The sequence below is a fragment of the Castor canadensis genome, chromosome 15, assembly GCF_047511655.1.
Source record: "Castor canadensis chromosome 15, mCasCan1.hap1v2, whole genome shotgun sequence".
Taxonomy (NCBI): domain Eukaryota; kingdom Metazoa; phylum Chordata; class Mammalia; order Rodentia; family Castoridae; genus Castor; species Castor canadensis.
The window spans coordinates 77185259-77200411 of NC_133400.1; the positions used below are offsets into that span (position 1 = coordinate 77185259).

The 15153-nt window shown below is 34.0% G+C and overlaps 1 protein-coding gene across 1 annotated transcript in view; it reads right to left on the reverse strand.

The window, feature by feature from the left end:
* Positions 1 to 15153, reverse strand: part of Malrd1 (MAM and LDL receptor class A domain containing 1) — a 598455-nt gene that overhangs the window by 83397 nt on the left and 499905 nt on the right. The window contains exons 34-36 of the mRNA XM_074056557.1: positions 12095 to 12355; positions 6192 to 6317; positions 1464 to 1530 (exon numbers count right to left, since the gene is read on the reverse strand). Of these exons, the coding sequence (XP_073912658.1) occupies positions 1464 to 1530; positions 6192 to 6317; positions 12095 to 12355 (454 nt within the window). The remainder of the gene's footprint in view (positions 1 to 1463; positions 1531 to 6191; positions 6318 to 12094; positions 12356 to 15153) is intronic.

The following is a 15153-nucleotide window of genomic DNA, read 5'->3' on the forward strand; positions in this document are numbered from 1 at the left end:
TAGTAAATTCCTTCCTACATTTTGCTCCATTGATTTCCTTTCTTAAGTCCCATCCTCCTCTTGATCCTCTGTCATATCTTCTCTCCCACCTTCATTTTCTTATTGAAATGAAACAAATTTAGTTCTCCACCATCTGGATTTCAATGGCTGATGTTTATTTAAGTACTTGTGGATGGGCCAAGAATGCAAAGCTCTTTGCTTGCTCAGCTGAGATTATTTAAGGCCCAAGGGATTTCTGACCTAACAGGGTTAGATAGGACAAAAATACAAAGCTTCTTACTGTAAACTGTTGACATTAAATTACATTATCCACTTAGATGACAGTCAATGAACCTTACTTATGCCATCATTCTCTCTTTCAGGAGATTTTAGCAATTAATATTATGCATCCTGTCTTTCTATCAAATGACACTTTGTGCTAAATTAACTTCCATGCAGTCCAATAGGGAGAAAAGTATAATGTTGTCGAGATGTGAGATCAATAACATAATGAATTTGAGAGACAAAAGACTTTGAGAAGCTGATTAGTAATTCAATTTCAACAATGTCAAAGCTGTATCTAAACATATCTCATCATCAAAATCTTGTATTTTAATTGGTAGCTATTTATTTTTTAGAAATAAATTACTTTTTCTAAAATATGATTGTTGACTCTGAAGGATATAAATATTTAAGTAGGTATTAACCAGTGTTTTCCAGATTTTTATGTGTCTTTGGTATGATTTGAATATCAATCTTCAATCGGTTTCCTAATAAGAAAAGTAATTTATCCATTGGCCTGCTAGATTAAAAAGTCATAAACACAACCAGAATGGAATATGCATCATTTCCTTTGGAGTTTATAAAACTTTTTGCACAATTCTCTAAAGGGTAAGATAGAAAAAAATGAAGCAATCTTTGATATGCATTATTAGTAATTCCCAAAAGAAACCACAAGGCCTGTTTTGTTTATGCTTGCTTTGTGTATGCAAAATATTGTTCTTATCTTTACCTTAATTTTACTCACAAACATTCATTGCATAAACCAGAAAATGGTTTTATTTATGAATAAATTTTATCCTTTGTTGTTAGAAAAGAGAAATATGGAATTTAACATGAAAAAGAGAAAGAAAATATAGATACGAATCCTCCTATATCTGCAATAGAATTTCCTTATCAGAAAAAAATCTTTTGAAACCTTGACATAAACACTAAAAGTAAGGAAAAAGAGTATTATTAAAATTATATATTCCACATGATAGAAAATGTTGAAAACCATGTAAAAACTACATTAAACAGTCAATATTTTTGAAATACACTCACATCTCCTTTGCTTTTAGGCACACAGATAAATGCAATAATGCCATTAGCCACTATCTTTACATTTGTAACTATATATTGATTTATGCTCTGTTATATCAACAGCAAGTAAAATAAATAAGTCAGCTTCAATAAATATTTTAAAAATAGGTAATATTCCTTACCGACACATAGGACCATTTTTCTCCACCACACATATCCCACCATTTCTGCAATAACTTACTGGACACTCTAAAAAGAAGCATCACAAAGACCAGTCAATGGTATTACTAGGAAGAAGGAGGATATATTACTATTAGTTATTAGTTATTGCATTAAGCTTAATCTCTGAGTTTAAAAATGTTTTTTCAGGTGCTAAATGCAAAAACACTCTCCTAGGATACTTTTTCTGTACCTCTCCAAGTTGGTCAGTGGCCCCTGCTGTCACAGATGGGCTCATGCCCTTTGGGAGCCTGAGTAGTTCACTGTAAGAGACTTTCTGTCCACTGGATTAGGTACAATCTACTTATTTAGAATGTGTCTGGATGACATATTTGTGATTGTTCTGACTTTTTTTTTGCTTGCTGAAACATTTCTTTAGTTCCACACAATAGTTACATCATGGCAGAGTAATGTTTTGCATGGGTGGTCTTTTCTTTTGAATGAAATAAATTACTCATGTGCATTTGTATCTCTGACTTCTGCGTCCTGACAGTGTCAGCATAGTTCAAGTTTGTCCCCTTTGCCCTGGGTCCTATTGTTTCACTCCCTAGTTCTTATTTAGTGTGAACATTTATTTTCTGTTTTTATTACCATAAAATAATTGTGCCAGGGATACCTTGTAATAGTTACATATGTGATTACAATATAGTTTAGATTTATCCCTGCATCAGTTTTCCCTCTTCCCCCTTCCCCCAACATTTATTTTCAAAGGCAGTGCACTTCTAGGTTAAAAGGAAACTAAATATTTTCACATAGCTTCTACTGTGGTTAGGACTTTTAGCTCTTTGTGGAACATACATTTACATCCTCCTTGTATGGTTACCACACAACCCTTATCCTGAGGCCTGCCAAGTTTCCTGTTTACTTAAAGTTCAAACCCACTCCTCCTGGCTTTCATATCATCTCCTTTCTTGCAGGGTTCATTCTTTCCTTGTTGGGCTATCATAATTCCAAAACTTTATGAAAATTTTCACTGCCTTTAATTTTCAAATATAACAAATTTATTGATTGCTTATTAAATGTCTGGCACTGAACTAAGCATGGGAAATGTAATAATAATGCAAGCAGCCTAATATGGTTTGTAAGGCTTAGGAATCTTAGCTCAACTTATCAGTGGTGTAATATCAGGGAAGGTAGCTAACTTCCCTGTGCTTCAGTTTCCTCTCTATAAAACAGAGTTAAAATAATATTTATATCTTAGGGTTGTTGAGAATGTTGGAGATTACCTAGCTGATAATAGATGTTTAACAAATAATGACTAAAAAGACATAGGGGCATGGTCTTTGCTGTCATTGACCTTTCAGCCTCATGGCAGATGCCAAATGAGGAAGCAAGGCAATACTATATAAAAAATAATCTCTTAGGATGGACAGCATTCTGTTAGGAGCAGTAAGGAGAATGCCTCAACCAAATTTGGGAAGTAAGGAAAAGGTCTCTATAGGAGACGCTTAAGCATTTATTTGGGCAGTAGTGTGTTGTAAAGTTAAACACAAAGATCTGATGGCATGAGAGGAGAATGTGCTATATTTGACTGGAGGAAGTCAACTCTGGCTGGATTGTTAATATGAAGAAGACATGAGAGAAACTTGGAAATATACAGGCCCAGAGTATATATATCAGGGAATGTCTCTCTCTATATATATTGGCTTAAATATGTAACAAGACACCCTTTTTTATATAAAAGAAATCTTAATATATAGAGAAGCTTAAAAATGATAGCTGTTGCATGGAAGTTGCTGGGAAAATGGATAACCATTTGAGCCCTGATTTTCCCTCTGTGATACCTGGCTCAGACATTTATGAGTTGTGTGGCTTTGGGACTTAAAGTACCAAGTTCTTCATATATAAAATAAGCATTATATCACTTTTTATAGGGCTGCTGGGAGAAGGAAATTAAATTTGTTTGTAACTTTTCTACACTAGTGAATTGCATGTATAAGGCATTAAATAATTGTACTCATTCATCTCTCATCTTTATATTTGTTGGAGGGAGTTTCTGAATCACCTGAGGGACTGAATTTGATTACCATTTCTCTGCCTCTCACCTTCTCCTTCTTTCTTTCCCTCACTCTATCTTTTACAGAAGGCTTGCTATACATTAGGGACTGTACTGAGTAACATGTTACCTCACTTAGCTCTTATAACATTACATAGCATATACCACAATCATCTTCATTTTTCAGAAGAGAAAACTAAGACTTCCTGTGGTCAACATAATTTTCTTGAGATAATAGTGAATTAACATGCAAACTACAACTAAATCTTGGTCATTTTCCCCTGAAGTTTATTATTCTAAAAATGTCAAATGACTTGCTATTTAGTTCAGAATTTCTATAACTACTTATACTTGTTGATATTATGGGCTCAAGAGCCCCTTTGAAGTACATAGTATATGTGCACTATCAAGATAACTATGCATATACACAACAGTCTGTGTATACTTTGGAGATATGTATGGATTCTAGGACTCCACCAGAAGAGTTTGTTTCACAAATCACCTCTCTAGTGGGTAAAAATGATTATTTTTGGCAGTAGGTTTGAACTCAGGGCTTTGTGCTTGTTAGTCAAGAGCTTTACCACTTGAACCATGCCTCCAGCTTTAGAAAATTTTTCTTTCTTTTTTAAATCTTGAAATCCCAGTGCAGGAACTATAGAAGGATTATAGGCTCACAGTAGAAGATTTTTGTGCCATTTTGTTTTTAAGCTCTTCTGAACCTTTTTAAGCTAATATCATCAGCATCAGTACAGAGCTGCATCATCAACGTCCATTACATAAATGAAATTATATTCATAATGTCATATCCTACATGTTATATTTAACGCCTTTTCTAATTTCTCTTCCTGTGGAGATTACCACAATTATCATATTACCTTAGCTTAATCTATAGTAACCTCTGCCACTGAAAACAACTAGAATGTAAACTTCCAGTTTACATTTATCCAGGCAAATTCTGGCCAAACTTGAAAATAATATACCTTTCTAATATAACTTAGGAATGGATAGGATTCACTGAAATACCTTAACCTGCCTGAGCTTGATCATCTTGCTAATGGCTTAAACCCCAAGGTAGGTGAAACCAAATGCTTGCCATCTGGTGTGTAGCAATTGTGGGGACATTTGGATGCTATAAACTGTGGGCTCATCAAACTATATGAAATGCTGACCTTAAAAGAACATGATAGTTGGAAAGAAAGAAGACTGTATAATCTTTAGCATGGATCAGTCTTAAAGGCACTCTTCAAAACAGAACCATTGACTTCATCATATTTGATTGAAATGCCAAAAAGCATACAAAATGTAAATAGAGAAAGCATAATATAATACAGATTTTATTTCTGAAGATCACATGTCCTTACTTCTTTCTTTTATGGTAACCCAATAACCGTGTTACTTTGCAAGTCAACCATAAATGATGGGTGCCTTACTGAAATGAGACAAACCACACATATGTGTTTTCTAGCATTATTGTAGGTGATTTATCATCCAGGATGAGTACAAGTCTTCTATTTTTCTGACACTGTTTTCAATGATAGTTCATAAAAATTAGGCAATAAGTCATAAAATGTTATGATTTGTGCTCATAAAGGACTATCCTGAGGGAAAATCTCACCTTCATGTAAATAAATGTGTGTACTGGACAAAAGTGGTGTGTCTTCAGAGTTTCAATGAATAGAACTACCTTACTTCTAGCACTCTTATTCTCTTTAAGAGTGTAACAGGATTTCCTTTTAAGTGCATAATCTGAAGTCTAAGGATGCTTAGGAGAGAAATAATGAAGAACACTTTTGGCAATTATCTTTGCATATTTCATGGAACCAGCTCTGCTCACATCTAGTAGTATAAAAAATAAGCATTTTTGCTCTATGATTTGATTGTCATATCATGCCTTTGTCATATTTCATGATGTCCTTTCTACATTATAAGATAAAGAGTAAATTTTTACCTATATTTGACACAAAATACTTCCAATTTATTTAGAAAATAGGATTGAATATCTCTTTTATTAGTGATTTATATTATCTTTTACTTATGGCATAGTTATATTGCACCTAACCACCTGTTCTTTTATATATCTCCTGCAGAAATAAAAATTCAGTTACTGAGGAGAGATGTCTACCATGGACCACAATAAATTAGGGAATTTTAACACAGTTTTGATAATGTAAAATCACTGACATATATTAACAGTTCTTATATTTTATAAATGTTCCAAGGTCAGAAGAAAGAAAATCTTTAAAGGTTAACTAAAGTTGAATAAATTTAATTTAAAATATATGACTAGACCATGCAAATAGGGAGCTCTTATGAAGAAGTAGGAAAAAGTGCAATTCCTTCAAAATTAACATCAGATTGTATAGGGTTTCCTTCTTAGAAAAACCAAATAATTTTCATAGACTATTAAGTACCTATAATCTTAAGTTAGATTGTATTAAAGTAAAATTGGATGTTGTTTTACTTTGTTTAGCAAACACTGTGTTGAATAAGCAAAAGTCCACTATTTTATGTACTTATAAATTTATAATAAATGTAGCAATTAATGTCAATATTCCTCCTACTTCCAAACCAATGATAGAAATTCAATTATTTCATACTTGCTATTATTTAGAAAGTCAATTTTTATTACTTTTATTTTCTGCAGGTTGAGATACCCATTTATATTGCAAAGAATATTTAAATGGAAATGGAATACCTGAGCAGCTAGACTCATCAAGTTGGAAATCCATGCAGTCAGCCACACCATTACAACGCTGGTGAACTGGGATGCAGCTGTCAGAGGAAGTGCACACCAGAGCTCTTTCAGAACAGCTCTTATTGGCTATAAAAAAGAATAATGATAATGGTTGGTAGCACAGCTTTTTTCATTGAATCTCTCATAATGAAATAATAAGAGAGTTTACTGCCTGACCCTTTACTTTTTCTAGTCCTATATTTTAGAAGACAGTTTTTTGGAAAAAATTTAATTAACTTGAAATTTTCTGCAAAAAAAATAGTTTATGGAGTCATTTCTCAAATATACATTCTTATGGATGTTGAAGTCTCAACCCATATGGAACTGTATTTATAGATAGAACCTGTAAGGAAGTAGATCAAAGTTAAGCAAAGTCATCAGGGTAAGGTCCTAACCCAATGTTATTAATATCTTTACAAGAAAAGAGAGACAGCAGCATGTACATGTTTACAGAAAAGGCCATGAAGAACACAGTGAGAAGGTTGCCATCTACAAGCCAAGGAGAGAGGCCTAAGGAGACTTCAGATCTGTCAATGTCTTGATCTTGGATGTCCAGCCTCTAGAACTGGGAGAAAAACAAATTTCATTGTTTAAGCCACCAGTTGAGGTATTCTGTTATGGCAGCTCAAGCAGAATATGTTGTATTTTACATGTAATAAAATGCATTTTATGTGTTACAGAGTCTGAGCTGATTTTGGAAAGGGAGTCAACTTTCACTTCAAGGCAGATATCTTTGTGTTCTGCTTTCCTAATGTCCCTGACATTAAATACAAGTGAACTGAAAAATATTGCAACTTGTTTGAATCTTCACCTTCCAGCTGGGGCATAAAGCCATGGATGGTCACTGGGTACCTGCTAGATCTGATGATGTGGGTCACTGAAGCTCATTTTGCTGCAATTTTATGCCTCTCTGGCATTGTGACCATGCACTATACAGTATAGTGTTGCTTACAGAGTCCTTTTCTGAGGGTCATAAGCAGAGTATGCTTTTACTTCAAGGGACAGGCATATTAATAGGCTAGCAATACCATGTTCACAAGACTTTGGCTATATTAGAAAAATATCTTTTCTGATGCCTGTCAGGAATATTGACAAGTGGGAAAGGAAGTGATTTATGTCTGTCTTGGAGAGCGAATTTTCAGTGGGAGAGAAGGTAGAAGTCTAAAAATAATCTTTTTTGTAAAGCAAATGAGAAATGGCTAAGAGAGAATCAATTGTAGACTATCCTTTTAAGAAGTTGGCATTGGAGTGGGATGTAGGGTAAAGGAATTTTGAATGTTTCATACTTGTTTAAATGTTGTAGGAACAAAGATTTTGAGATGTTTACAATTTCAGTTAGGGAAATCAATAGCAATTGATGTTTTAAGGCCTTTTACTCTTGCGTAAAAACTTTCTAGTGATCAGAATGTTCAGACAAGTTTGTGATGAATTCAACATCACAATAATTCATTTTAATATTGTCCTTCTTTTGGAAGAATGTAAATTTTTTGCAAACTGAAATTATATGTCTTTTATCCAACAATAACAAAAAGCATGGTTAATTATATGAAACAACAGCACACAGTAAGACTATTCTTTTCACTGATACTCCTTTGATAGCAATCTATCAGAAAGGTTTCATCAGACATTTTTTCAGTCAATATCCTGTAAAGAAATTGGTGACCAATTGATATTACATAAATTGAGTCTATATGTTAATAAGGCATTCTTTATTACAGAAATTCTATGCATGGAAAAGCCACAAGTGATAGTAAGAGTAAGGGATTTTTATTAACCATAGAGCAAAGGATGAAACTGGGGACATTAGATAAGGCAAGTTGGAAGGGATGGAGAGATCATGATTAATGAATGGGTACATGAGTGCTGTTTGGATAGGAAGAATCACTTCTAAGATTCTATAGCATAGTAGAAAACCTATGGATGACATTAGTCATTTCAAAATAGCTAGTGGAGAAGATTTTTGAATGTTCTCAGCATAAAGAAATGATAGATATTCGAGGTAATAGATATGCCAATTACCTTGATCTGATCATTGCACATGTATAAATGTACTGAAATTCTACCCTGTACCCCATGAATATGTACAATTATTACATGTCAATTTAAAATTAAAAGCAAAATTTTGAAAAGACGTGGCATTTGTTTAAAGCAAGCAAGTGATCCATGCTGATCTCACATTCACTTCTTATTGATCTGCTACTGGTGCTACCCATCGGCCAAACTCAATCACGTTCTGGGGGTTAAAGAGGTCTGATATATCCTTATAGTTCGATCATCCAGGACTCGGGGTAAGAATAGATGGCAGAGAAGGAATCAGGAGAAGCATAAAGGAAGTATCCAATAGTGTTCAATAGAACTGCAAGAGAGACAGGTAGTTTACACACATCTCACCAGTAGCTGATGTGTCTCTTGAGGCTAAGTGTTATTTCTGTTGATATGGGAATAGTCCATTTTCCTTGGATTTGAAAATAAACCCTTATCAATATTTTTGTATTGGCCTTTAAGTGTGTTAATTATGATTTCAGCATGCTATAATACTGTGAAATGATAAAGATTTTTTTCTCTGAAAATTCTAGCTTCTTTCCTTACCACAGGAATCTTCAGCTTATTCTACATTGAAAACATGCTAAATAATTCTATTTTACAGTGCTCTTGGAAGAAGATATGAAATTAGTAATAAATTATTATCCATTCCTCATTAAATTATTTTATAGGTTAATTGAAAATTTAAACTACTAAGCTATTTCAATAAGTCTTGTCATTGGATTTAATTCAAGTATAGAATAAATGTCTATACTAGCTCTGTACAAGATTTGCAAATACCTTGAATGTCTGGTAGCCTTCATTCTAATGCCCCAGGACCACAATTACTCTGGTGTTAGAAATATCAATCTGCTACACACATGACATTCCATTTTAATAAAAATGGTTACATATCCTTAGTCGCACATACTGCACTTTTATACATATTTGTTCCTTTTTGTGGTACTGGGATTGAACTCAGGACCTCCTGCATGCCAGACAAATATTTTATTGCTGAGCTGCACCCCAAATTTCCTAGTTTGCTTGATTTTCAGTGGAATTTATCTTGTCAAAGTATATCCTAACATGATTTAAGCTTAAAGATTATCCTCTCCTGAGACGTTAGTTGTTTATACAAACTAGTTCCAACTTCAGTGTTTTAAGTTTATCTACGCTACCTGTATCTTCAGGGTTATCGACTCTCCATCTATGGACATTATCTTTTTTTCATTTTATCTTATCTACACACAGAATTGGTCATCTTATGTTGATGCCATATACTTTTACATGTCTTGCTTCTTCTCTCTCCTGAACTCCACATATCCATTTCCAGACACATTCAAAACATGTCCACATGGCTGCATCACAGGCCACAAATATAACATCTAAAAAAGAAGCTGCAATCTTCCTCTATTTTCCCAGCTCAATCAATAGCACGTTAACTGTATCATGCCCAAATAAGAAACTTGAAAGTCACTTTTGATTCCTTTCTCTATCTCATTACCTATCTCTTCAATTTCTTCATAATCTTTGCCACACACCATATAATCTACCCCCTTATATTTGAACTCCAGCTTGTAATTAGTCCCCCTTTCCCTCTCCAATCCATTCCATATATTGCTGAAACACAGTTGTGTAGCACTGGCATGATGAGTGAGGACATTTTAAGATGTGGTCACTGCTTATCTCTCCAGAATTCTTTCTACATTTCTTACAGACTTTGCTTTAGTAATACAAAATGTGCTTCACTCAAAGGACTTATTCTTTTTTCCTGGTACATTTCTCACTTGAATCATGCATTTCTATTTTATTTGTCTACTATCTACTTGTCTTCCCAATCTGGCTCTGCAGTCACTTTTTTTGTTTAAATTTATAGACTGTAGTACGACAGTTGGAAAGTACCTTGTGTGCTTTATAACACCATGTGTTTATCCCTTAACAGAAATCAACTTACAGCCTTCCCAACTTTCACTTACTGGTCTCTTTCAGTGATTTATAATTCATTTTCCTGTCCATCTCTATCATCAATGCCCAATAAAATATGCAGCATCCATTAGGCTCTTAATGAAGATTTATGAATGAATGTTTATATGAATGAATGCGAGTTTACAAAATACCATTCTAAATGAATAGGGGAGCCTGGAAATAAACTATTATACCTTCAGGTATTTGGTGAATTGTGATCATTGAATTCTTTTATTCTGTAATTTTGCTGTAGCATTTTGTTCTACCCTCATTCAAATGTGCACCTATTTCCTACAGGAATAGAAGTTCATATGACTAACTAGTTGAACTCCAACTTTTCATGAATGCCTGAAAGGACACAATAGTTTCCTCATCTTCTCTTTAAACAACATTCCTATTTGAAGCCAAATATCATGTGACTATATTGAACTTAATATTATTGCTGTCAGCCAAATTACATTAGAGTCCTAATGGGAACAGGGAAAAGTAATTTGGCAGGTTTCTCTTTTTGACTCACCTCCATTTGCTTACTTCACCTCTAGGAAAAAATTATAAGACCTGACAATTTGTTGTGTTGGTTTTTTTTTAACACAGAGAGAATATCTAAATAGGAAATAACAGAGAGGCAGAAAACAAATCTCTATGCCTAAACCAGGAAGAATGTCACCGATTTAAGGAAAAGAATTTAAACAACCAAAGGCTTTCCCTTTTTTCATTCATCTGTATTTCTTTGCTAAAAGTCATCATAATGCTAGAGGCCCAACTAATTGAGATCCTGAAATGCCTTATAATTCTTTTGGTGCTTCACTTCTATAGTTAAACCCTCAAATGATTTTTACCACTCAAAAAAGTATGATTATGACATATGTTTTATGGACTTCTATTGCTGCAGCCCTCACCAAAAATATAACATAGTATAGTAAAATAAAGACATAAGCAAGTACACAAATAATTAAATAACATCTTAGTGGTGTTTAGACTATACCACAATTAGGTACTGACTTTTATTTGTGTGTAATTATCTTTTTTTTTTTTCAATTTTTAGCAGTACCAGGCAGGCTACCACTTGAGCAATGGCCTCCAGCACTTTTTGCTTTTGTTTTTCAGGTGGGATCTGGTGATTTTCCTGGGCTGGTTATAAAGTATGATCCTTCTACCTCCATCTCTCAAGTAGCTGGAATTACAGGCATGAGAAACCACAGGGTGAAATTACTTTTAAACTAATGTTTCCTCTTCTATATGACATAGGCTAGTTGCAATAAAAATAGAAGGTGCTGAATTCCGGGCTTGGGATTTTATACATGTTTGCTCAAATTCTCATACCCTTATTGTTTTTTTGACTTTAGTACATGGATGATGCAAATGAAATTGGCAGCACTCAATATGTTCTCCAAGACTGCAAAGTAGTCTATGCACTTAGGATTTAATATCCTATGACAGTTACCCAGGTAATTGTATAGATATGCTTTGAAATCAGTACCTGTCTATAACCTTTGACGTGAGCCATCTTCCTGATAGTTGAAGATGGGAAGAAATTGTAACCCCACTTCTTCAAACCATTTTCATAACTATGTTATAAAGATAAATACATAAGGGCATCCCTTAGTACAATGACCTAGATGTAAATGGAAAAGGAAATAAGAGCAGTTTAACAGAAATTAGTGTAACCATAAATTATTATTTCCAAAAATAGTAAGCAAGAGTTATGTGCTCTTTTTAGCAACATAGCAAGGTGTATATACAAACACACAAAGTATATTATTGACGATACGATCATGGTAAGACTCTAGAGAACTTTGTTTCATCTGTCAAGCTCTCGCTATCATTTCAAAACAGCATTTCTTCCCTGGCACACTGAATTAGTGAAAATAACTCACAGCAGCCAAATTCATCTTCATTGAAGTGACAGTCAGCCACTCCATCACACAGCAGGAGGGATGGGATACAATGATCTGCAGAACACTGGAATTCCATGTTACCACAGAGCGGAGAAGGGCTGAGAGAGCAACCCATTTCATCAGATCCATCTATGCAGTCTTCTTGCCCGTCACACTTCCCTGAGATGGGGACACACTGAAGTGTGTAGATACAAGCAAACTGATCAGCTTCACAGAGTGATGGTTGTATTGTGACAGGACCTAAAAATAGAGAGCAAGTCAAGTCATGTTGACATTAGGAGAGTTTACTCTGTGTCCAATGTTGAAACATTTTAGGACATATTCATTCTTGTATAAATATGAAGCATTTTGGTAACTTAAGTTAATTTAAAATTAGGAAACATGACTCCTACAAAAACAATGTCATTAGAGAGGATGTCTTATTTTAATCTCAGCAGTGAATTCTTAAAATGGCACCATTGACATGAAAACTGGTATTTTCAAATTGAAGAAGATATTTTTATTCAGATTCTTTAAATGTGACTGTGAAATCAGATTTAAGAATAAAATTACATTCTTTGGAATGGTACACCTGCAATTTTATAACTTAAGGGAACTGTTATTACATCACTATAACTGTCTCTCAGGGACTCCACTGAGAAATCTGGCTCCTGAGACGCTGGACAGGGTGGAGCCATAGAAGTTATCTCTGCTGTTTCTTTCATAGAGTGCTTCTCTCATAGATCCTGATTCCTGCTCAATGGTCATAGGATGTCATATTTAATGTAGAGATGAATCACAGTTTATCGAAAATATTGCATTATAAGGAATATTGAAGATGATATTGTTCTAAAGGTAATCTCAAAGATAACAAATACACAAGCTATGCCCTTTCATAGGCACACCACACTGGAGTCTGAGCCATCTTAATCACCAGTCAAATCCAAACACGTCATTTTATAGATGAGGATGCTTAGTTTGCAGAGTTTAAGTACGCAAAGACTGAATGCTATTTTAATAAACTTAATTATGCAAAACTATTCTGTGGAAAAAGTTTAAGCATAAATTAAGTCAAACTTAATCATGAGCCAAGAGTGTTGAGTGTTTACTAAGTTGATGCTTTTGAGGTCAGTGAATGTGTGTGAATATCTGATTGTACTAACTTGCTGGAATATTACTAATGAGACTTGTTCCTGCATTAATTACTGATAGACTCATGAATATAGAGCCGGATAGCAGTTGAGGAATAGCTTATTTTGTTTTTGTTACATTTTAAACTACTTTTATTTACAGATTTTATGAGTATAGTTTGTCTTAGACCTAAAGATAGTGTAATAAATATACATTTAAAATGAGATTTGGATGTTCCTTTCCCTCCCCACATACCCAGTAGTAGAGATGTTTCTAGAATGTAGTTGACTCTGACCTTCTTATCAAAGTCAAGTATCTGAGATCCATGTGGCATTGTTTCAGGGGTCTGTGTTCATGGAAACCAGTATATTTAAGTAGAGGATGAGTAAACACATGACTGTGAAATGAGATATTCATGCCACATTCTATTTTAACCGCCTAAGATCATAGCAGCATGTATGGCTGTGATGTTCCAGTGTTCAAATTCTAAAATCAAAGTTAGAAAGTAATTTGGATATAAATTTCTATAGCTTTATAGTTAGCTCTTTAACTACTTACCCTAGCTGAATAGGTTCTGTTTATTATTTTCATTAGATTAATCTGACATTTAAGGAAGGAAAGCCATTCTTTATTTTTGGAAAAACATTTTATGCATTAAAATTTCATCTTAATCAACTTACCAAAGGATGAAAAGTTTTAATAAACATTTTGTTCATGGTGTAATTGTAGAAACTACTGTAGATACTTATTACTTAGCTGAACTAAACTACTATCCTTTTCTGAAAAAATAATAAAAGCAAGGGAAGTAATTTTCTTTGTTCCAAAATAAACACAGATTCCTTATACTTTCCAGCCCCTATGAAGAATGCTTTGTGTGTGTGTTCCTTTATAGTTTTTCTTTATAATAGATATGTAAAAATAAGATGTTCTGTTTTATTTAGAGGTAGCAATTGCATTAAATTCCAGAAGCATTTTTATTTGAAAGAACTCAAAATTACTTATTCTAGGCCCTTTTCTCAAGGAAGCTAACAGACTTGTAGAGCTTACAGTAGATTCTGTTTTGTGCTTCCCAGATTATTTTTCAATATCAAGGTGTCCTTTCCCTACCTGCTGGGATGTTACTGGATGATAGTTTACACTTTAGTTCATCTCCATAAATTGCCCTCAAAAGTTGCAAACTCTCTCATGGACAGCTTCATCATTGACTGTTGAATTGGGGACAAGATGATGTGAGCCCTAGCTTTAATGGAGAATGTTCATGGAGGGCAAGAGCAGTTTCAGAGCTCTCCACCACATTGGCTGAGGTCCCCTGCTGCAACTGCCTCCCAGCACAACCAATCCTTTCCTCGGTCATTTCTCTTTCCTTCTCTCCTGTGCAAGAGATTCTTCCTGGGATAACAGCTTTCCAGGAAATGTGATCTAAAGCAATACTCAACTATTGTGATGTATTTTGTCTTAAATTTAGCCCCTTCTGAATTACTTCACAGTTTTTCCACCAAAATATTTCTGATAAAGGAGGAACATGAATTTTTACTCCTAAGGGTAGTGTAGGAAGGCCCCTAGCTAGAAACACTTCTCCATAAGCTCAATATTTCTTTTAAGTCTCTTGTTCTATCTTAATGAAATGTCTGAATTTTATTACATAATATATCCATGACTTTTCAATATAAATGGTTTCCTCAAGTAAAATAAAGACTTCTGGAGGATGCATTATATTATCTTTGACTTGAATGTAGTCTTCTGCATGAACTCTTTGAGAAATGTTAACTATTAGGAAAATTTTCCTCAAATTGAAATTTCAATGGATTTATTCTTTGGTGTCACCAATGGGGTTACTTAATCATAAAAGGTAAAATTTCTCACTAATTTTGCACAATAGGTATTAACTAGTATTAATGGTATTAACTGTTCTCTTTCTAAACTGAAAA